General features: G+C 51.1%; 1 protein-coding gene across 1 annotated transcript in view; it reads left to right on the top strand.

Moving 5' to 3' along the window:
* MAP2K3 (mitogen-activated protein kinase kinase 3) overlaps positions 1 to 9252 on the top strand; it is a 43530-nt gene extending 34278 nt beyond the window's left edge. Inside the window, exons 8-12 of the mRNA XM_004381023.2 lie at positions 550 to 677; positions 1075 to 1152; positions 6232 to 6371; positions 7575 to 7620; positions 8206 to 9252. Of these exons, the coding sequence (XP_004381080.1) occupies positions 550 to 677; positions 1075 to 1152; positions 6232 to 6371; positions 7575 to 7620; positions 8206 to 8289 (476 nt within the window). The 3' untranslated portion in view covers positions 8290 to 9252. The remainder of the gene's footprint in view (positions 1 to 549; positions 678 to 1074; positions 1153 to 6231; positions 6372 to 7574; positions 7621 to 8205) is intronic.
* Positions 9253 to 22650: the final 13398 nt, after the last annotated feature.

Genomic DNA, 22650 nt, shown 5'->3' with positions numbered 1-22650 from the left:
GGGAGGGACCTCACGGGGACTCATGGTGGGGAAGGGGAAGGTGTCCTATGATGGGACGATTGTGGGAGCAGGTGCGACTTGTTAGTGTACGTCATCTCACGCAGGTCTGCTGGGAGGGTGGACTTCTCCCTATTGTCAAGATGAGCAAACTGGCTCAGAGAGGCTTGTGCGTGATGTGCCTCGGGGGGTCGGGAGCAGAGCCTGACTCCCAGTCCAGGGCCTGTCTCCCACTGGTTGCCTGTGATGCTCAGCACTACCTGGACATCCCTGTGCCCTTGGGGCCTCCTGGGACCTGTGGGTGCTGCTGGGAGGAGCCCTGGCTTCCTGAGCCCAGTGGCAGTGGAGTCAGAGGGACCTCGCTTATGTCCCGGCTGTGCCACCACCCACTGTGTGACATGGACAAGTGACTTCACCTCCCATACCCTCAGGGTCCTCATCTGTCGATGGGCTGTCAGTGGTAGGGCCTGGTGTGGCCTGGCACAGCTGGGCACCATGCCCACTCCAGGGCTCCATGGATGGGAGCTAAAACAACCCATTCTGTCCCTGCAGACGTGAAGCCCTCTAATGTACTCATCAACAAGGAGGGCCACGTGAAGATGTGTGACTTTGGGATTAGTGGCTACTTGGTGGACTCCGTGGCCAAGACTATGGACGCCGGCTGCAAGCCCTACATGGCCGTGAGTGCTGCTGCCCAGCGGGCCCTGGGTGCGCCGCCTTGGCCAAGCAGTCCCTGCTTACCCATGTCATTATTGGGCCCAAACTGCCCCTTTGGATGTAAACAACATAGATGCTTATGCAGGGAGACACTTCCTCTCATAAGCTGTGTGGATCCCGCCCCTCTTCTAATGCCAGGGAGGTGGACCCTGCAGCCCCTCCCCCAGGCAGGGTAGGGCACCAGGTTGCACAGTGTGATCCTGGTCCTCGCTGGCCTCAGTGTCTGTGTCTGTCATGTGAGGCGGTGGGATCCGTCAGTGTGGAGGGGGAGGGAAGACTTAGCTCTTGGGGCCTTGGGTGCCCCTCTCTGGGCCCTTTCACCCTGGGGTGGGTTATCACGACTCACCATCCCTCCAACAGCCCGAGAGAATCAACCCAGAGCTGAACCAGAAGGGCTACAATGTCAAGTCCGATGTCTGGAGCCTCGGCATCACAATGGTAATGGGGGTCCCATCCTTACTGGTCAGGGAGGGCTAGGACGGGGCTGTGCCCGCATCTGCGAGCCCTTGGGATAACATAGTTTAGGTCCTGGAGAAAAATGTTGGCCTCAAACTCTGAGAACAAAAGGTGGCATCAAAATGACCATATATCTAAGAACATTGTGCCAGGACATTATACCCGCTTCTCTGATGGTTAAATTCAACCTCCACAGAAGTGTCTTGACATCTTGATATAACTCACCCATTAAACGTTTCTCACTTTGGAAGAATTCCCAAGAGCTCACAGTTGTTGTTAGGTGCTGTCGAGTTGGTTCTGACTCATAACAACCCTATAGAGGTCACGGTGATTGTCGAGAAATCACAGCCTATCACAGTAAATTAAATGAGCTCCTTATACGTACATGATGTCAAAGCAAAATGATGAAAATCCTTTCAGAACTTTCTCATAGTGAGGAGTGTTGTACGTAGGGTCCAGGTGTCTTTCATTGGGCTTGGGGGATGGGGTGGGCGAGCTTCTCGACTCCAGGCCTGCAGAGCCTGAAATGCCACCATTGGGCAGGTGGGAGCCAGTGCCCACCTGTTACCACTGAATCTTGGGGGGCTGGTGCAGGGCTTCTGTCTGTACCCATGATTTGCCTCTAGGTCAGTTGAGGCACAGGGATAGCCCCAAGCTTGTGTGCTCCTCTTATTCTGCCCAGAAGTTCCCCACCCCTCTCTGAGTCAAGGCTCAGGGCAAAGGTGAGGGTCAGGGTCATTATTTATTTTGCCCAAATGGGCAGTTTGGGCCCCAGGTTTACCTTTCAGTCCGTCGTCATTGTTGGGGACCCACCATGTCCCAGTAACCTCCTGATGTCCACACTAGAACTTGACCAAAAGTGAGGGTCAGGGTCATTATTTATTTTTGTGTTCACATTTGCGTTTTAGCACGCTTGCTCTGGCAGCATCGGAGAGTGGACTGGAGGATCAGGAAAGATGGGCTGGGTGCTTCCCCAGCTGCGTCTAGGCAGTTATGCGTTAACAGTAGGCCTGTGGGGAAGCTGCATACAGCCACAGCTAGCGGCATGAACCAGGGTGCCGAACAGCCGGAGCGGTCGCCCCCCCATCTCAGCAGGTGGAACTGATGGTGTGTGTTCCAGGTGTGGACTCATCCATAGAGTTTTGATGGTGTCAGCACCTTCCCTGCCCCGGAGATCCTGGCCTCAGGGGAATTTCCTGCCAGCCCCCACCCCTCTGGGGTTAGAGAGGGAACTCAGTCAGTAAACAAAACGAACCAATCAGATGGAGGATGAGCCAGGGCTTGGGGACACACCAGGCAGGGAGGGGTGAGAAGGGCCCCTACTGCGGGTGAGGAGCCAGGGCAGGCCCTCTGGTGACTGTGAGCAAGGGGGCAGAGGGGTCCCAGGGAGGGAGCAGCAGGTGCAAAGGCCCTGAGGTGGCCACATGCCTGGTGTGCCTGGGTGGCTGGATCCGAGGGGAGACAGATGAAAGGGGAGGTGGGAGCACTGTCGGGGCTGGGTATAGGGCTAATGGAGGAGTTTTAGGTTTTACTGATATTGCTATTATTGCGGTTATTACATGACTGTAGCTTTATTTTCTGTAGACAGTGTTTTTGTAGACAGTGACTGGGAAAGAATGAAAATCAAAATAATTTTGTCAGGGAGGAGGAATTGGGGTGATATCTTTGTTTGTCCATAATATTGTTGAGATATCATTGTTTCAGTTAAACTCTTTTTCTTTTTGAAGTAGAGATGAATATTCTAAACCTGAACGGCTGGTACTATACTTGCAGATAAGAGTTTTCTAACTCCTGAGTTGATTTTACTGCTACATTTTTTCTCCTTAATTTTTTTTTCCCCGATGACATGTGCTTTCAGTATTGGAATGCATGCTTACCAATTGAGTGTGCTTAAATTTTTGGTTGATAATATGGATTTTGAGAAATATGATCTGGTAATACAAGTCACCAATGAGGTGAGTGGCACTGTGGTGCCACCGATCTGTGGCGTGACAATATACCAGTGAGAGCTAGATAAGTAATTTATTGCGGGCGCCTTTCCATTAGGTTACATGGGGTACCTCTGGTCATTCAAATATATATATATGTATTCTTTGTCATCCAAATATGACACAGAAAACGAAAACAAACCCATCAGGTCTCCTTAACTATCATACAAGAAGGCCATAAATATGCCTGCAAGCCTTATCTCACAAAAATAAAGGGAAAAAAAGGCTAAAGTTTATAAAACTAACATATCCAGGAAGCATCACCTAATAGAATGCTCAACCTACAGAACAGTGAGGCTCCAACTCTGGTCTGCTGAGCTTCACACATTTCAAAAGGGACCCACCTTAACACTAAATGCATTAGAACCGGAATAACACCTTACCTCTGAGGCCCAGAGGCATAAAAGTGGCTGGTGTATCACTTATGCCAATGGTCATGAAAAAGTTAAAAAATAAAAAGAACAGGTTCTTTTTATACAGAGAGACCACACAGAATTGGCTGGATGCGTGAGATCTAACTCATGATCTCGTCATGCACACGTACCTACACACACCTGGTTCCCCTTCCTCCTCTTTCCCCTTTCTCTCCTCCCTTCGGTTTACCTTTCAGTCCGTCATCATTGTTGGGGACCCACCGTGTCCCAGTGGCCTCCTGATGTCCATACTAGAACTTGGCCAAGTGTGTACTAAGTGTGTGCTTCCGGTGTCAGAATGCTGCGTGTCAGGCCACTCCGAAACCCACTGACTTGGAGCAACAGCAGTCATTATTTCTCAAGTGTCTGCAGTGTAGACTGGGCTCTGCTGGGTGACTCTTCTGCCTCACCTGGCAGTGGCTGGGCCACTCATGGTCTACATTCAGCTGGCTGAGCTGGGGGACCTAGAAGGCTTCACAGTCGCGGTGACCCTTTGTGTGGCCCCGCAGTGTGGCTGGTTTAGGCCTCCTTTCAGCATGGAGGCATCAGGAGAGTTGGAACTCTTTCCTGGTAGCTGGCTTCCAAAAGGGAAGTTCTCTTCAGGGTCTGGCCTGGAGCTGGTCCAGCACCACTTCTGTTTCATTTTGTTGGCCAGTGCTAGTAACAGGTTGGCTTGGACTCAAGGGCATGGGAATGGATCCCACTCCATGGCAGGCACACAGAGCAGGGGAGGTGGTGGTGACCACTTTTGGAGAGTAGCAACCATCATACAGATCAGAGTTTTCCCCCAGGTTATAAAATTAATAAAATATAAAAATACAGAGGCAAGGTAAAAGGCAGAAAAGAATCATTGTACCACTCAACAAAACACATCCTCTTTCCCCCACTGTCAACTCCCAACCGTATACATCTCCTTCTGGAATATTTTTATTGCCTTTTTTATACACACACACACACACACACACACACACACACACACACAAACACAAACACACATTTAGTGTTCTCCACTTAACTTTACATCATTCATATATCTCTGATTGTTATAAACTCCTCATAGGCATCTTTCTGTAGTCGCTGGGTGGCGCAAATGGTTAATGCACCTCTACCCAGAGGCACTTTGGAAGAAAAGGCCTGGCGATCTACTTCTGAAAAATCAGCCATTGAAAACCCTATGGAGCACAGTTCTACTCTGACACTTGGAGTCGCCATGAATCAGAGTTGACTCGATGGCAACCAGGACTGGAATATTTGGGAAGGTGCTGGCTCCTTCTCTGGTGGCCCATCAGAACCCTCCCTCTTGCATGTTGGAATCAGCTGACATTCTAAGGAAAACACCACTGATTTAGGAAGTTTGTGGTATGAAAACACACACACACATGCCACACACACAGAATCACAGATATACACAGACACACCACACACACACAGATACACAGACATAGTCACATGCAGACACAAACACCACATGCACACTCATACGCACACTCACACACATGTTGCTGCGTTGTGCATGCCCTTGGTATCTGCCGTGTTTGTGCCTTTGGGCTACTGGGAAGGTACTTTTTTAGCATCGTCGACACCAATTGGTTTATGCACCAATTGCTGGCATGCCCACGCTGTTTGTTGGGGCCACGCTCTCTCTGCTCACTGTGTGCCTGCCGGCTGCCAGTGAGGGCAGTGTGCTGGAATCACAACATCCCTGTGTTCCTCCAGGCAGGGGCCGGGCTTGCTGGAGCCCTTGTTTTCATCGCAGCTGTCACAATCTGAAGCCAGAGTCTGACTTCACACCACCTCCCGGCAGGGTTCAGGGCTGGGCACCTGGAGGGTGCCCATGGGAGTCACAGTTGTACAGGAGAGATGAGGCCCAGTGTGGCCAGGAGGTCAGGGAAAAACAGTGATGAGGGCAGGGAGGGGATGGCTTCCTGGAGGAGGAGGAGGCATTGTAGATGGGCCTTAAAAGATGTCACTAGGTAGGGATGGGAGGCTTTAGGGAGGAGGAGGGGTTGCATACTTAAACACCTGCTGGGGCCAGGCAGGCAGCGCCAATCATATGTGCCTTCTGTCCAACGGCCCTGTGAGCGTGGGGGGAGCTGTGTCTGTGACAGTCATTTGACTTCGTGTCTGCATCCTCTGTCATTAAAAATGATGACCCAAATAAATGACAGCAGATCGTATGTCTGTATCGGGGAGACATCAGGGAGGGGGTGGCTTGTGACTGACGGAAGTGGGCACCCTTTCTGAGGGTTCTGGTGATTGCTGCCTGCCAGAGGCAGCCCAGGGCTGCCAGCTCCTCTGCTTTTCCCAGGTCAGTTAGAACCTGGGGTTTTATGTAAAACTTTCGTGCTACAGAGTGGTTTAAAGCACATGATGGAGAAAGCAGTCCTGTGTAGGGGAAGGCTTGCTCCACAGGCAGTGTCACTCAGGCTGGGTCAGAAGAGCTATGGATGGCAGCCTGTCTTTCATCTTTGGATTGATGCTGCTGGTGTGTCAGAAAGGTCAGCCAGAGCAGCCCCTTCGCCCACATGGCTGCTCAGTTCCTGGGAGCCATTCCAGGGTGGGCAGGTCCCCACGATGCCCTGCACCCTGTTTTCAGGTGCAGGGTGGGTGCATCTGGCGGCCAGGGTCATGCTGACCTCGGTGCTGCTGTCCCTCTGCAGATTGAGATGGCCATCCTGCGGTTCCCTTATGAGTCCTGGGGGACCCCATTCCAGCAGCTGAAGCAGGTGGTAGAGGAGCCATCCCCCCAGCTCCCGGCTGACCGGTTCTCCCCTGAGTTTGTAGACTTCACTGCACAGTGGTGAGTTTCTTGTCCTCCTCAGCCCCCAGTCTGTACCCCTCCCTGCCCTGGGCCCAGTCCCTTCTCTTTTAACAACACATTCCCAAACAACATAATATTGAAATATGTAGGGCAAGAATTGTTAGAGCATAAGGGAAATTTGACAAAACTTCTGGTCTTGGTAAACCTGTTGCTGTCAAGTTGATTATGACTCAGAGTGACCCTACACGACAGAGTAGAACTGCTCCTTAGGTTTTCCAAGGAGCACCTGATGGATTCGAACTGCGGACCTTTTGGTTAGCAGCCAAGCTCTTAAACGCTGCACCACCAGGGCTCCCCTGGTCCTGGTGGGAGACTTTAATACAGTCTTCCCAGCAATGGACAGATTAGGTGGACCAAAATAAAAGTATATAGATGGTTTGAATAACATACCAGACAAGTTTGCTCTCATTGACGTTTAGAACTTTGTGCCAAATTAAGGAATGCCTGTAGGACTCTTAAGAACATTAATCAAGTTTGAGCTTCCAAAGGAAATATCAATAAATTATTCCCCAAAGGCAAATCACATAAGTCATTTTCTCTGACCACAGTGAAATAAAACTAGGTAAAGAAAAGCTACCTGGAAACTAAAAAGAAATTTTTCTAAATAACTCTTGGGTTAAGAGATGTAAAAAATAAAATTACAACTAGAAGTGAAAAACAATGAGAACACAAAATATCAACACCTATGTGTTGTAGAAAAAGAGATACTTAGAGGAAAATTCGTAGCCTTTATTTCTCTTATTAGAAAATGAGACTGAAGACAGATGAGTCACACAAACAGTCGTTGGCCACCTTGACCCCCTTTAATTAGGGCCTACCCTCTCTCAGGATGATAAGGAATTTCCTCTCCAGATTAAGGGCCTTGAGTCTAAGTATATATGTGATTCTAAGTATAGTATTTCACTATCAGAAGGACGTTTGAAAATTCCCTAGATCATTATACAGACAAGGAAACTATGGCCCAGAGACGTGAAGAAACTTGCCCCAAGTCTCTGTAGTTTGTACCCATGGATTCCTCTCTGTCCTTGGGATCCCCCACAATTGTCCCCCCTCCCTCTCTGAGCTTGGGAGCACTTGTGTGCTCCCTTGCTGCCCAGTCAGGGGCTAGGGCTGGCCTGCCTGGCGATGGCGGCCTCCCTTCCTCTGTCTCTCCTAGCCAGAGCCTATCCTCTTCTTTCCTAGCCTGAGGAAGAACCCCACGGAGCGCATGAGCTACCTGGAGCTGATGGTGAGTGTAGGGCGGACGCCCTGCCTGCTCTCTTTTGGGCTGTCTGGGGAGAGCACCTGTCCCATGCCTGGAGGTGGGCAACTTCATTAGTTCATCTATGCACTAGTCACTCATTTGCTCATTCACCCATGCATCCTGGGCTCCCTGCTCCACTCCAGGCCCTGCAGAGGGCAGTGCCAGGGCAGGTGGTGCAGAGGGGCTAGAAGAGGGGTGAGCTATTTTACTCAGAGGTATCAGGGAAGGCTTTACAGAGGAAGTGCCATTTGAAGTGGACCTGGAAGGATAAAGAAGGGTTACCCACTGATGATAGGAAGGGTGGAAGGCCCAGCGTGGGCAGAGGCCTGGCATGTGTGGAGAAAAGTGAGAAACTTAGTTTGACTGGAGGGTGACTGCAGGCAGGCCAAGGGAGAGCCCCAAACCTTGTCTCAACAGTCAGGGCAGGCTTGGGAGGGCAGAGGTCTTAGAAGGATGAGTAGACATTTGCCCTGCAGGGGAAGTGGGTCTGGGGCCAGAGGAGCAAGCAGGAGCCAGTCCAGCTCCCCTGTCCCCACCCACGGTGACTGTGCCTCCTCCTCTGACCCCCAGGAGCACCCTTTCTTCACCTTGCACAAAACCAAGAAGACGGACATTGCTGCCTTCGTGAAGGAGATCCTGGGGGAGGACTCGTAGGGGTGGGGCCTTGGACCCCCCCCTACCCCTCAGAGCACCTCAGCCCGTCTGCTGGGGCAGTGCTGGCCCACAACCATAAGCTACTGCCACTTGGCCTTAGGGTGCCTGGAAGAGCTGGGGGGCTGTTCCCACCTGACTGTGCAGCAGGCCGTCTTCCCAGGTGCCAAAGAACCAGTCCATTAGGGGTGCCCAGCCAGGCCCTGGGACCCCTATCCCTAGCAGTGCCTCTGCCCTTGCTGCTTCAAGGACTCCCAAGTCCAGCCCCCGAAACCCTGGACTCGGAGGGACCTGGACGTTCAGCTGAAGCTCCCTTTCAGGGCTCTGGGCATCCCCACTGGACATTGCTGCCCCTTGCAGCCTGTGTGGACAGCCGCTGCACTGGCCCGGCCCCAGATGCTACCAAGTTGTATATTTTTTTATCTCTCGACAAAATGGACTTTGCACACTTTGGCCCAGTGTGGCCATACCTGCTGGCCCACCATCGGTGAGGGGACACGATGGGGATGAGCCATGTGGAGCTCCCAAGATGCCGGGAGCTGCCCAAGGCCTTCACTCAGCTCTGGCAGACAGGGTCTCACAGGGCACACTCAGTTGCCAACCCCGCTCCCCCCACCTCTAGAGAGCATCATTTCACCTTTTTTTTTTTTTTAAATTTATCCTCTGTTGGTTGTTTCTGTGGCTTTGTGGGTTTCGGCTGTTTTCTCTTGCATGGTTTGGAGCCCATCATTTCTCTCTCGCCCCCTAGGGGACCAGCAAGCCAGGCTGGCTCCCTCCACCCTGGGGGCACTGTCCAGCCTGGACTCCTGGGACTGGCTCAACAGGGGCTGTGGACTTGCTTTAGCGTTGTTTTTTTTTTAAAAAAAAAAAAAAAAATCTATTTTTTTGCAGAAAGGACTGCCTACACTGGGGTCCTCTCCCTGGCTGGTTGGTGTTGCCTGGTTGCTGTTTTAATTTAAAAAAAAAAAAAAAGTGGGAAAAGGTTGTGTGAAACTGTGTGAGACAGCGACCAGCCCTCCTCCTTGGGAATATGTGCAGGGTCTGGGCAGTGTAAGCAGGAGTGGGGGGCCACTGACCCACCAGGGCCCTGCCCTGGGCAGGCCTTTTCCCGAGGAGGAAACACGGGCTCCCAGTGGGCCGTGACAAGGTGCTGCATTCAGGGCCGTCTGGGCACCAGAACAGGACGGCACACTCCACTGGTGGGACAGTGCCAGCCCCAGCCACAAGGAGAGTGGTGGTGCCAGGCACAAAGAGCGTGCGTCGCGCCATGTGCTGTGTGCCTAGTGCCTGTGCTCTCACCGCCTCTAATGCTACAACAGCTACTCTGAGGTGGTTATGTTCTCATCTCAGAGTACACTTGGGACCTAGTCCCAGAGTGAAGTAACTTCCCCAGAGCCACACAGCTTGTCAGGGACAATGCCAGGATTCTCACCCAAACCGTCTGGCTTCAGCGTGATTGTGGAGGGAAAGTTCTGGTGGTTGTGGAGCACATATGGGGAAAACTTGGCATGAGGAAGTGATGATAAGCTGAATTTTAAAAGATGGGGAGGGAGAGAAGGGCTCCAGGCAGCGGGAACAGCGTGTGCAAAGGTCCTGAGGCACCGAGGGAAGCCCTGTGCGGTTGGTCTGAGAGCATGAGGGCTGTGGGGTGAGATGAAGCCAGGGAAGGCTTTGGTATTAGAGAGGCTCAGATGGGAATCCCAGCTTCACCATCGAGCCCATTTCTGTGGGCAAATCTGAGCTCAGCCCCTCATCTGTAAACCACAAAGACTCCTGGTGCTCTTAGAAATGGTATCCAGTTCCTTGCCACAGATGGAGAAACTGAGGCTTGTGGACAGGAAGTGAACCCTGGAGAGAGACAGCCCTGTGAAGGCCCCCTTGCCAGGGTTTGGTCTGGCTCTATCTGCAATCCTTGAGGCCTGGGATGGGGCAGAAACCCTGCTCCAGTCAGACTGATGGAGAAGGACGTTTACTTGTTCAATAAGCAGAACTGTGTTTGGCTTCAGGAACAGGTGGATCCAGGGGCTCCATTAATGTCCTGAAGAATTTGTCTCTACTATAGCTCTGTTTTTCTCAGGCTCAGCTTCAAGCTCCCGTCTTGGGAGTAAGTCAGGACCTCTGGGCCCATCAGCTCAGCAAATGGGCTCAGCATTCCAGCCCAAGTCCCAGGCCTGGTCTCATTGGCTGGGAAGGGGTCATGTGCTCATCCCAAAGCCAATTACAGGCCAGCGGTGGCGTATGCATGGTGGGGAGGGGGAGTTGCAAAACGTCTTTCAAGGTCTAAGCTAGGGTCCCATGTCCCTCATCCCAGAAGGAAGTCCTGGGTCCCCATGAGAAGCGGCTCTACTCTGTGTCTATCCACCACTCCTCCCATCCTCAGCTCAGCCAGAAGCAAGTCTGGTTCTTGCTTCCAGACAGCCCTGCCTCTCTGCCTGTGAACAGCCCTTTTGTGGGTCAAAGCACGCAGAGGCATTTCTCCCTCCCTCCCTCAGGAAGGCTTGCTTTCTCACTGTAGGGCCTTTGCACTCGCTGTTTCCTCTGCCTGGAGCGCCCTTAACCCGCCCCCGCCCCCGATCTTCTTCAGCCTGGCTCCGCATCGCCATTTCGGTCTTCAGTGTTCCCTCCTTGGGAAGCCTTACCTGACCACTCTGGTCAGATAGCCCCCTCCCCACCCGGCCCAACACGTCTCGCTAATTACCCTGCTTTGTCTGGGCAGAGTTTGACCTTCCACTGTGCCTCATGAGAATCGGGGTGAATCAGGCCTAGAATAGTGTCCCACTCCCGGAGGGCGCTCAATCTTCCTATAGTGAATACACGAATGAATGACGGCGGCAGTGAATGCGCCGCGCTGTGTGAGGGCGCGGCCTTAGTCTTCTCCCACCGCGGCCGCCAGGGGGCGGTAGAGCCCCGACCTTAACCGCGTCCCTCCGAGCCCCGCCCCAGATAGCTCTGCAGACCCGAAACTGGACGCGACAGTGTAGGGGATGGCCACAGACAGCCACAAACGGCGGTGGGGTGGGATGTAGGGGAAGGGACGGGGATTTTTGGAAGGGGGTAGGGACCTGCCCTGGGGCTCCACTCTACCCCTGCACCCGAGCCCACTGGCCTGCTTGTACCCTGGAGACCCAGGGGCCGCTCTGAGCCTGCAGCCATCCTAGGGTGACAGGGCGTGAGGCCAGAAGCGTCCACAGATTCTCACAGGGGCGCAACGCTCTACATCTGGCAAATCTCTACAGTTTACAAAGTGCCTTATCACTTGAAAAAGCACTCTACAATTTGCAAAGCACAATTTCAAAATGCTTTATAGTTTGCAAGTCACTCTACAGTATACAAGGAACTTCAGTTTACAAAACACTGTAGTTTACAAGGCACAGTGTACAAAGTAATTTACAGTTTGCAGAGCACTATACACGGTTACAAGGTACTTTATAGTTTGCCAAGTAGTTTACGCTTTGCCAATCAAGCACTCAGCAGATTAGAAAATACTTTATGGTTTGCAAATTTGTCAACAGTTTACGCATCGCTGCAGACACCAGTGTTTAAGGGCCAGTTGTCATGCATGGGACCTTCAGTGTTTACAAGGGGCGTTCCAGCATCCAAGGGGGAAAGCAAGATTGTGCAGACCACTTTCATACTTACAAGGCCCTTGACAGTTTATAAAGCCCATGATCTCAGTGAAGCCCCACCTCCCATGATCCTTGCCCCAGGAGGCAGGGCCCTCTCCCCATTCCCAGGCCCTGAGGTGGGGGTGCAGGACAGGGACCGTCCAGGGCCCCTTTGCTGAGGCAGACTGTCTCCATTTCCCACCAGGCAGCAGGGCCGGGGAGTCTCGTGTCCCAGACTAGGATTAATGAATCCCTGGACTGACAGAGGGCGGAGACTCGTGGCCAGTCTGCTTCCATTCCAGCCATGAGCTTCCTCATCAGGCAGCAGTAAAAATGCAGCAGGCGGGCATGGTCAGAGCAGGAAGGCATGCTCAGAGAGAGGATTTGGTAACTTCCCTTTGAGGCCAGAGAGTGTCAACTCAAGTCTCTCCTCAAAACCCTACTGTGGCTCCCACCTGCCTCGTCAAAGCCTCTTGATGATCTATACCACCTGGCCCTCCACGACATCCCAACTACACACACACACACACACACACACACATTCCCTTAGCCTCTTGATGATCTACACCATCGGCCCTCCACGACTCCCAACTACACACACACACACAAGTGCGCTACCTTATCCTCTCAGTGACCTATACCACCAGACCTCCACAACTCCCAACTTGACACACATGTCTCACACACACGTGCACACACACACACAGATACACGCTCCCTTAGTCTCAGCCACGCTGTGCCTCAAGCACATGGCCCTGCATCCTGCTTGGCTTTCCTCTGCTTGGATGCTACCTCCTCAAACAGGCCCTTGACCACCCCTACTGTCTTTTCTACGTTGAGCTCATGGCCACCTAGCCTGCTGTTGAAGTCCTTGTTCATGCCTGCCTCCCCCACCTGATTGTGAGCACTCTGGGCAATGGCTCTGTCTTGCTCAGAGTTGTATAGGGGACAGCAGGTGTGGGAAGTTGCCCTCCAGCCCACTGCCGAGCGCAGAAACCAGGAAGCAGGCCCCAAGAACCTGGCCCTGGCAGGGCTGTGCTGGTGCTTGGGTAGCCGTACCCTACTTATTCTGGGGTGTTGGTCCTGGAAGAACACTCCAGGAGCAAGCCAACCCCTCATTGCACTAACAGGGGACTCGCACCTCAGAGAAGTTATGGGACTAGCTCAAGGCCACACAGCAAGTGGCACTGAAGCTGGAGACTTAGCTCTGAGTTGGGGGCCCCTCTCCACTCTGGTGGCCTAGCCTGCCATTCTGAAGGCAAATTCAGGGAGGGCTCCACGAAAGGCCTGGGCCACTGAGCTGGCAGCTGTTTATTTCAGGACAGCAGTCCTAGAAACTGTGGTTAAGGTTTCTTCCCCCATTCCAGTTTATTAACCTATCAGGGTCACTCTGGCCCAGGGGGGAGATGGGGAACAGACAAACGGCCTCACCTCCAGCTCTGTCTCAGGCTATTCCCCTGACTAGGCAGGCAGGCCCATGTCCCCTCACCTGGGCTCTTGGGGCCAGCAGACACTCACCAGCATCTGGCCAACCCTCTACTTGAAGCACAGACCCCACCCCTGCCACACCCATAGGGGGCAGCTGGAAAACCCCATTGGTATTGCATTGATTCTGACCCATAGCGACCCTATAGAACAGATTAGAACTGCCCTGTAGGGTTTCCAAGGAATGGCTGGTGGATTTGAACTGCCAACCTTTTGGTTAGCAGCCGAGCTCTTAACCACTGGTCTGGATCTGAGCTCCATCTCCTTGTCTAGGGTCTGCCTCTTGAGGCCCTGCAGTGGAGCGCCCCTTGTAAACCCCCGCTCACCCTGGGTGCTTGTTTCTCTGCCTCTTGTGACAGCCGCTGTGCATCCCTTTGGAAGCCAGGTGGGAGGATCTATATATACCCCAGCTGACTATGTTTGTTGGAACTCACGTGTTCTCACGCCCAGGGTGGCCAGAGTGTCAAAGGCCTGGGTTCTTTTGGAGGTTAGAGGCTCAGTGAGGGTCAGGCCCTGCCTGAGGTCACCCAGAGAGTGAGATAGCCACGGGGAAATCCACAGACCTGGGTGTCTTGCCCCTACCCCCACCCCCAGGCTGAGGCTCTGCCCCACCCTAGGGAGCTACCTACCAAGACCGGTTTAGCAGCACCCACCCCTCTGGGGACCTCGGAAAACCTCTATTCTGGGGACCTTGGAAAGGCTCTATTCCTGCCTTAGGTGGGCCTTGGGCTCAGCGGGAGGGAGAAGGCCTGGGGAGGCAGTCAAAATCTCTGCTTGATGGTAGGGGAGCTGCTCTGTGCACAGGCCCCGAAAGTTCTCCCCTTCCCCAGCTCCCAAGCCCTCCATGGCTCCCCACTGCTGACAGACCCAGGGGAGAGGAGGTCCAGTGTGAACACTCTACAGCAGGGCCATGTCTGGGCAGTTGGCCACAGGGTCTAGCACACAGCAGTGTTGTCTGTGCACCTCCTGTGCACCAGGCAGCCCTCTAGACCTGGGGAGAGACCAGGATTCAGCCCCGGCCTGCTGTCAGCACACTCAGTGCTCAGCACCATGCGAATTCACAAGTGCTTAAAGCAGGTTTCTCAGCCTTTCCTAAGGAGAAAAGCTAGATGAAACTACAGTTAGTTAATTAAATTATTCAAATTAATTACATTTAATTAAAATCAAGTAATTAATTTAAATTAGGTAATTGAATTATTTAAATTTAATTTCTCCCTAACGAGAGATATTAATACTAAGGAGTATGATTTTTTCAGGTAGGGTTGAGTTTTGGAGGTCATGGACAATTGTAATGTCTAAGAATTTTTTAACCCAAGAAACAATTCTGCCCCCTTGAGAATGCAGAGCGTAGAGGATTGTAACTCTGCTCAGTGCTGTGAAGAGGGGGACACATGATGGGAGCCCATAGTGACTGGTGGCCATGGTGGGTGGTGATGGGGGAGACAGTGGCAGCCTCCAAAGTTTCCACGTGGGGCAGGGGTGGGGCAGAAGGAGAAGCAGGAACAGGTAGGTGAGGAGATGGAGCAAGCACATCCAGGTGCCAGGGATGGCCTGTGCAAAGGCTCTGAGGTGGGAGAGGCCTTGGGGCCAGTGGAGAGAATTAGAGGTTGGAAGGCAGACCCCACAGGGCCCTGAAGGCCACTGTAGAGTCTAGACTTTATCTTCAGGGCAAAGGGCAGTCATGAGACAGTTTTAAGTAGGGCGGGTATGTGTGTGTGTGTGTGAAGATAGGATCTGATTTACACTAAGAATAACAAGATCTTCCTGTTTGAAATGCCAGGCAGATGCCTTCTTGCCTTCAAAGCCCTTCTCTAATGTCACTGTTGTGTGTCAACTTGGCTGCACGGTGATTCTCAGTGGTTTGGCAGTTATGATGTAGTTTGGCAGTCATATCACCTCCATAATGAGATCTGATATAATGTGATCACCTCCATGATGGGATCTGCTGTGAACAGCCGATCCGTTGAAAGGGAGTTTGCTTGGGAGTATGGCCTGCATCCAATATAGGTGGACTTTCTGGCAAGGATCGTGGTCTTTTGCTTGCTCTGGATCCTGCAGCTGGCTCCTGTTCATCCGACCTCTGGGTCTTGGGACTTGAGCTAGCAGCTTGCCTGCCAGTCTTGGGATTCATCAGCCTCCGTGGTCTGGATCTTGCGTTTGCTAGCCCCTGCAGCTACGTGAGTCGTGAGTTGGGAGAAGCCTCCAGCCTGACCCATGGACTTAGGACTTTCCAACCTCTAAAACTGTGTAAGCCATTTCCGTGATATACATGTCTCTAGATGCTTCACTGGTTTTGCTTGTCTAGAGAACCCAGCCTAAGACAGTCCCCCACACTCCTACCGTATGAAGCTGTATTCTCCACGCAGCCCCATCCCCCACTCTTGGGTCAGACAGTGTGAGTCTGAGTCAGTCACTCCCAGGTTGTATGAACCTGAAGATATCACACAACCTCTCTGAGACTCAGCTTCCTCACCTGCAAATTGGGGTAAAAATACTGATGACAGGATTGTGGGTGAATTCAATGAAACCCTGGAGAGTGCAAAGGCCCCTCAACAACCTGGCACACAGGAGGTGCTCAGTTAATGAGCCTGTCTCCAGAGAGTGAATGGTGAGCCTCAGGCACCATGTTTTCTGTGCCTCAAATCCATTCTTCTTCCCACAGTTGCCTTTAAATCAAACCTGTACCCCCGTAGGTCCCCTGAGGGCATGAGTTCATGACCGACTTGGGCTTGCCTTTGAATCCTTGGTCTTAGTGACTGGAGGAGATGTCCTAGATTCCAGGGACTGCTATGGCAGACAGGGACAGACCTGCCCTTCTTGGGGTCTCCAGGCCTCTAACTAGAGCAAGGGTAGAGCCTGGCCAGGTGCCCAGACCCTCCATCTGATCCCACTTGGTCCCCATGAGTGACCTCCAGCAATCACCCAGAGCTCAGTTTTGTTGGTTGTGAAATGGAGTGGAGAGGCCCCAGCCCAGCTCACCTTCTCCAGGGCCTCAATGAGTTGCTGTCTGAGGAAAGGAAAGGAAAGAGGGGAGAGGACATTGGGTGCAGGGCTTCCCAAGAGGGGTTAGGACCAGGGACCCTCAGGCAATCACTCCTTCCCATCACTTACTCCTTCTGGTCCTTCTGCCAGGAATTCCCCTCAAGATTCTTGGTTGCAAGCAACAGAGAGTAACTCTCTCCACCAAAGGTAAAGGGAAGATTTTGGGGGCTCAATCTCAGGGTTTACAAAGTGGATCAGAGAACTTTCCAGATCCAAAGCAGCTATAGGGTCTAGACATCCAGCATAATCTGGCCAGGATCCTGCTATAGCCCAGACCCCAAATATCAGGCTTCAGAGTCCCAGGCAGGAGTGTTCTGTTGGCCAAACCGAAGTCTGGTTCTTTCAGCTTCTATAGTAGAAGGTGGATGCTGAGCGCCCAGGACTCCACACTGTAGGCTCCCTCCCTACTAAGAAGGAGTTTGGATGCAGGGCAGCCATTCTGCCCCAACACACATAATCACTATACCCCTCCTTTTCTGCCAGTAAACTACTCATCCCTCAAAACTCAGTTTTGAAACACCCCAAATGTCTATCAGTGGATGGATGGATAAACAAATTGTGGTCTATCCTTACAATGGAGTATTATTTAGCCATGAAAAGAAATGAAGCACTGATACAAGCTATGATATGGATGAACCTCAGAAACATTCTGCTGAATGAAAGAAGACAGAAACAAAAGGCCACATATTGTATGATTCCATTTATATGAAATGTTCAGAATAGAATAGGCAAATCCATAGGGACAAAAAGCAGATTGGTAGTTGCCAGGGGAAGGGGGAAGTGGGGATGGGAAGTGAGTGCTTAATGGATATGGGGTTTCAGTTTGAGGTGACAAGAATGTTCTGGAACTAGACAGGGCATGGTTGCACACCATTGTTAATATACTAAATGCCACTGAATTGTTCACTTTAAAATGATTAATTTTGTGTTATATGAATTTCACCACAATAAAAAACCAAAGCTCACTTTCACTGTTCTGCCTTTATGAGGTCTTTCCTGCCTCCTCTTCAGGGTGCCCACAGCCCGCTCACTCCAGTCTCACTGGGTGTCCCTTGCCTGTGCCCAGTCGGCCTCCTGCATGGCTCTGCCCTGTGGAGGGCAGAGATGACCCAGCATTTGCTGAGCACATATTCTGTGCCAGCCCCTGTTCAAGCCCATCGCATGGATTACCACACTGAATTTTCACAATGGCTCTAGAAGGTGGGTTCTGTTGCCTTTCCCAATTTACAGATGATGAAACTGAGGCACAGAGAAGTCAGGCAATTTGTCCAAGATCACACAGCTGGTAAGGGGCAGATCTTGGATGCAAACCCAGGCAGCCTGGCTCCAGAGGCTGGTGATGAGTGAGAGGGTGTCCATCCCACAGCCTTTCCAACACCCCAGTTCACAAACTCTCACAGGCTCCCACGGTGTCCCCAACTAGGGTAGGGGTGCCGAGTAAACAGGATACCACTGCCTAAATGAAAAGCTCCATGCCATTCAAATCTTTAAATTGTTAAAAGGAAGAAAACTCACCGGTCTCAACAAATGTGCAAATTGCTGTCCTTATAACTCAGAGGGAAAAGCTCAGGCAGTGGGAAAAGCTTGTGGCCATGTGGCCTTGGGCAGGTCCCTCTCCTCTATGAGCCTCAATTTCTTTATTTAGAGAGAATGAAAGCACCTGCCTGCAGCAGGTGATGGTTCCCTGCCCCTGCCTCTCTGCCACCACCACGTCAGGGTGTGGCAGCCCCACGACCCGACTCTGCCTAAGAGCTTGTTCTGAGGCTGAAGCTGCTTACGTGAGTGAGAAGCAGGCCAGAAGTGCTAGGGAATTCAGCGAGATGTGGAGGCGCATGTTCCACGCTATCTCCCAGGGCTCCCCAGCAGGACTGCACTCCAGTTGCCCACAATGTTAACTATGTTGATAACACATCCATTATTGTCTCCTTCCCTTCTCTGCCTCACTTCTCCACTTCCTTATGGGTGTTTCCTGGGATCATCCCCCAAATAAACCATTTGCACCCAAATCCTTGTCTCAGTGTCTACTCCTGGGAGAATCTAACAAGGCAGCACCTCCAAGAATTACAGTGGGGAGTGCAGGAGCACTAGACATAAAGTCGTTAGTGCACAGTAAATGTCCAGTCAATGGCATCTGATGTCCCTGCCCACTGGGCCACACTCTCCTGCTCCCCACACAGTCTGGGGCCTACTTATTTCATGTTCCAGGTCCACTCACAGCGTAATGCTTTTCTGTAACATTGCTCCTCTCCCTCCCACCCACCTCCACTTTAGCTATGCGGCCTTGGGCATGTCACTGCTCCTCTCTGATCCTCCAAATTCCCAGCCCCATGTGTGGGGCTTGCTGCCTTCTCTGGGCCAGCACCAGTGTGGCTTACTGAGTGTCTTAGTTATCTAGTGCTGTTATAACAGAAATACCACAAGTGGGTAGCTTTAACAAACAGAAATTTATTTCCTCACAGTTTAGGAAGCTAGTAGTCCGAACTCAGGGTGCCAGCTCTAGAGGAAGGCTTTCTCTCTCCGTCAGCTCTGGAGGAAAGTCCTCATCTCTTTTAGCTTTTGCTCCTGGGCAGTCTTCATGTGCCTTGGCATCTCTTTTCCACTGTCTCTGCTTCTCTCGCTTGCTTGTTTAGTTTCTTCTACATCTCAAAAGATATTGTTTTAAGACACACCCTACACTAATCCTGTTTCGTTAACATAACAAGGACAACTCACTCCCAAATGGGATTATAACCACAGGCATAGAGGTTAGGACTTACAAAACATATTTTTGGGAGACACAGTTCAATCCATAACACTGGGCAACTGAATCTCCGGTCCCATGATGTCTGCCAGCAGTCTGTGGGAGGCAGGGATAAAGGCTGATGGGGGTAGGAGGGGCGCCCGGGGTGTCTGAGCTGCTAGTCATTCATCTTGTCTGGAACTAGGGCGTGGGGAGGGCAGGCTGAGTTCAGGTAAACGAGGCTGACAAGGCTGTTGGGAAGACTTTGGGTTCCCTCAGTGTTCCTGCAGGACACTGTTGGTAAAAGGCAGGATGAACTTACAGGCATAATTTATACCCCAGAACCCCCTCCCAATCAGGCTGGCTGGGACTGACACTGAACCTTTGCTCTGCTTCTTTCCCTTTTCTCTCCTATTCCCTTTGCTCCCTCCCTGGTTTCTGCTGGGAGCACTTTCTCAATAAGGCACTTGCCAATGAACCCTTGTCTCAGGGTCTGCTTCTGACAAACCTTGGCCTGCTGGCACTGGGTACCATGGGTGGTTAGGATCTGATAGTTACTGGTTGGGATCTAGTTTGGCTCCCTGAAATAAAAATCCAAGTTAATGATGGTTTCAGCAAGAGGAACACTTATTTCTCTCTTTTGTATCAGTCTGAGGCCAGTGGTCCAGAGCTGCAATGGTGGCTTCATGGCATTAGGGCCTAGTTGGCTTCTTTCTTGTTGCACTGCCATTCCCAGAGTGTTTGATGCCTTCACCTACATGATCCAAGATGACTCCCTGCCACCAAGCCCACATTCTAGGCAGCTGGATAGGGGAGAGGTGAAAGGAGGAGGGTCACGTCACTCTTTTCACCTCCTCTTCACCGGATTTCAGTCACATGGTCATCCATAGCTGCAAGGGAGGCTGGGAAACATAGTCTTTATACAGGCAGCCGGGTGCCCACCTAAAAACCAGTAGTTCTATAACTATAGGAGCCCTGGGGGCACAGTTGTTAACTGTTCAGCCACTAACTCAAAGTTTGGCAGTTCAAACCCACCAGCTGCTCTGCAGGAGAAGGAAGTGGCAATCTGCTTCTGTAAAGATTTAGAGTCTTGGAAACTCTATGGAGCAGTTTTACTCTGTCCTATATGTTCACTAAGAGTCAGAATCGACTCTACGGCAATAGGTTTGGTTTGGGTTGCTATGACTATACGAGAAAGGGAACTAGAAATGAGGGAGATCTATCAATTCCCATCACAAATAGAAAGGACAGTGTTACTTTAAAGCTGGAACAGAATTCTCCTTTTAGAGAAAACTCTCTTTGTTAATAAAATATCCTAAGAACCTGTGTGGGAGTGTGAAGGGAGCTTCTCTCAGGGAGGTCAGGATGGCACAGGGGAGAAACAGGAAGCTGTGAACTGTTCAGGGTGTGCCTGGCGGTCTGGGGCACTCTGGACCAAGAAGTTGAGGAAAGAAGGGACAAGAAGTAGCCAGATAGGAGCTGTCCACCAGCTCTCACTATGAAACCCACCTCTCCCAACTTTCAGTGAAAGTCTCAAACACTCAGCAGCCTGGGAGAGGGAATTTGGTGGAGATTAAGCAAGCAGAAGGGAAGAGTTGTAAAAGGTAAAGCAGAACTGGGGCGTAGGACATTGGAGCAAGTGAGGAAGTCTTGCCATCCTTGCATCTAAGGAATATTCTGGCTATACTTCCTTCAAGACAAATTTGTTCATTCTTCTGGCAGTCCACAGTATATTCAATATTCTTTGCCAACACCATAATTCAATGAGTCAACACAGGACATTGGGGTAAGTGGGGTTCAGGCGATACATGAACCTCTGAGAATTCCTGGTGGAAGCCAAGTCTCCCACATAAGGGGTTATGGTTGTTTTAATTTTAAACATCAAAGGGATGTCCCATGAAGTGAATGACTGGGCTCCATTCATTTTCCACATGGATTTGCAAAACTGGATCCACTTCAGATGTACAAATGTGCACCTTGGGTCACACAACAGCATGTCATAGGTGTTGCGGTGCAGTGGGTTTCTCTTATATATGACCTTTCTAGCCCTGGGTTTGTAATTCTTCTAAAATGATCAGTCAGGTCACAATCTTGCAAGTGATTGTTCTACTTACTATCAGTGTAAGTGGCTTGCAGGGTTTATTTGGCTTAATAGCCACAAAAGGGGCTTATAATCCACCTTGGTGGATTATAAATGGATATATTCAGTGGCTTTGGCTCACCTAGGTGATTGGTCAATTTGTGGTCCTGTTGGGAGGGCTACGTCTTAAGATTGTCTACATAAGGGGCAGTCTCAAAAAAACTTTGGGGAACCTCAGACCAGCAAGTGTCTGGAGAGGAGCATGTCCTTTGGACCCGGGGTCCCTGTGCTGAGAACCTCCTTGTTGTTATTGTTGTTAGGTGGTGTCAAGTCAGTCTGACTCATAGCGACCCTATGTACAACAGAATTAATGCTTCCCAGTCCTGCACCATTGTCATAATTGTTGCTATGTTTGAACCCATTGTTGCAGCCATTTTGTCAATCCATCTCATTCAGAGTCTTCCTCTTTTTCACTGACTCCCTATTTTGCCAAGCAAGATATCCGACTCTAGGGATTGGTCCCTCCCGATAATATGTCCAGAGTAAGTAAGTCTCACTGTCCTTGCATCTAAGGAACATTCTGGCTGTACTTCCTCCAAGATAGATTTGTTCATTCTTCTGGAATTCCATAGTATATTCAATATTCTTTGCCAACACCATAATTTAAATGAGTCAATTATTCTTCTGTTTTCCTTTTTTATTGTCCAATTTTTGCATGCACATGAGGTGACTGAAAATACTATGGGTTGGGTCAGGTGCACCTTAGTCATCAAAGTGACATCTTTGCTTTTTAAGAGAACCTTCTAGACCCAGAAAAAAGAGCCCTCACTAGGTTAAGGGCTGTAACACTGAGAACGGAAAGAGATGGTGGGATTGTCAGCTTATGGAGATAGACAGATGGTGGGCTTGTTGGCTTATGGAAACAGAGCTGGGTGCCTTCGGGCAGGAGGTCATCAGTGGAGGTGGACACCCTGAAAAGGTGGAAGCAGCCAAAGTCTGAGCCCATGCAGGTGGCTTACTGCAGCAGGGCACATGGCACATCTACCGAGAGCTATAACACTTGCCCAAGCAGGCCAGAGGCCTGAGGGTGCCTACGCAGAGATGTCCCTTCTTGCCCCCCGCCACCTGCAGCGCAGTGGGAGTCAGAGGCAGCAGTGACTTGAACACAGCATCTGACCTGAAACACAGCACACCTGTTGAGTGACATGAGTATGGACATGGGTAATTTGGGGGAAAGGTAAACTGGGGTTCCCCCTTTGAGACATAAGCAGGTTCCTCTCCTACAAAGTGAGCCTATGTGTAGGGGGTGGGACCAGTTCACTGTAAGCAGTCTGTTTCTATTATTTACCACTTGCTTTCTATAAATAATAATAATGGCTTCCACTTTGTCAGCACTGTGTATATGTCTCATGTGTCTGGTCAATCATACCAAA

This window comes from Trichechus manatus, unplaced genomic scaffold, assembly GCF_000243295.1.
Source record: "Trichechus manatus latirostris isolate Lorelei unplaced genomic scaffold, TriManLat1.0 scaffold00080, whole genome shotgun sequence".
Lineage (NCBI taxonomy): Eukaryota > Metazoa > Chordata > Mammalia > Sirenia > Trichechidae > Trichechus > Trichechus manatus.
The sequence above is the reverse complement of the archived record's forward strand: the minus strand, read 5'-3'. Positions and strand labels throughout refer to the sequence as shown.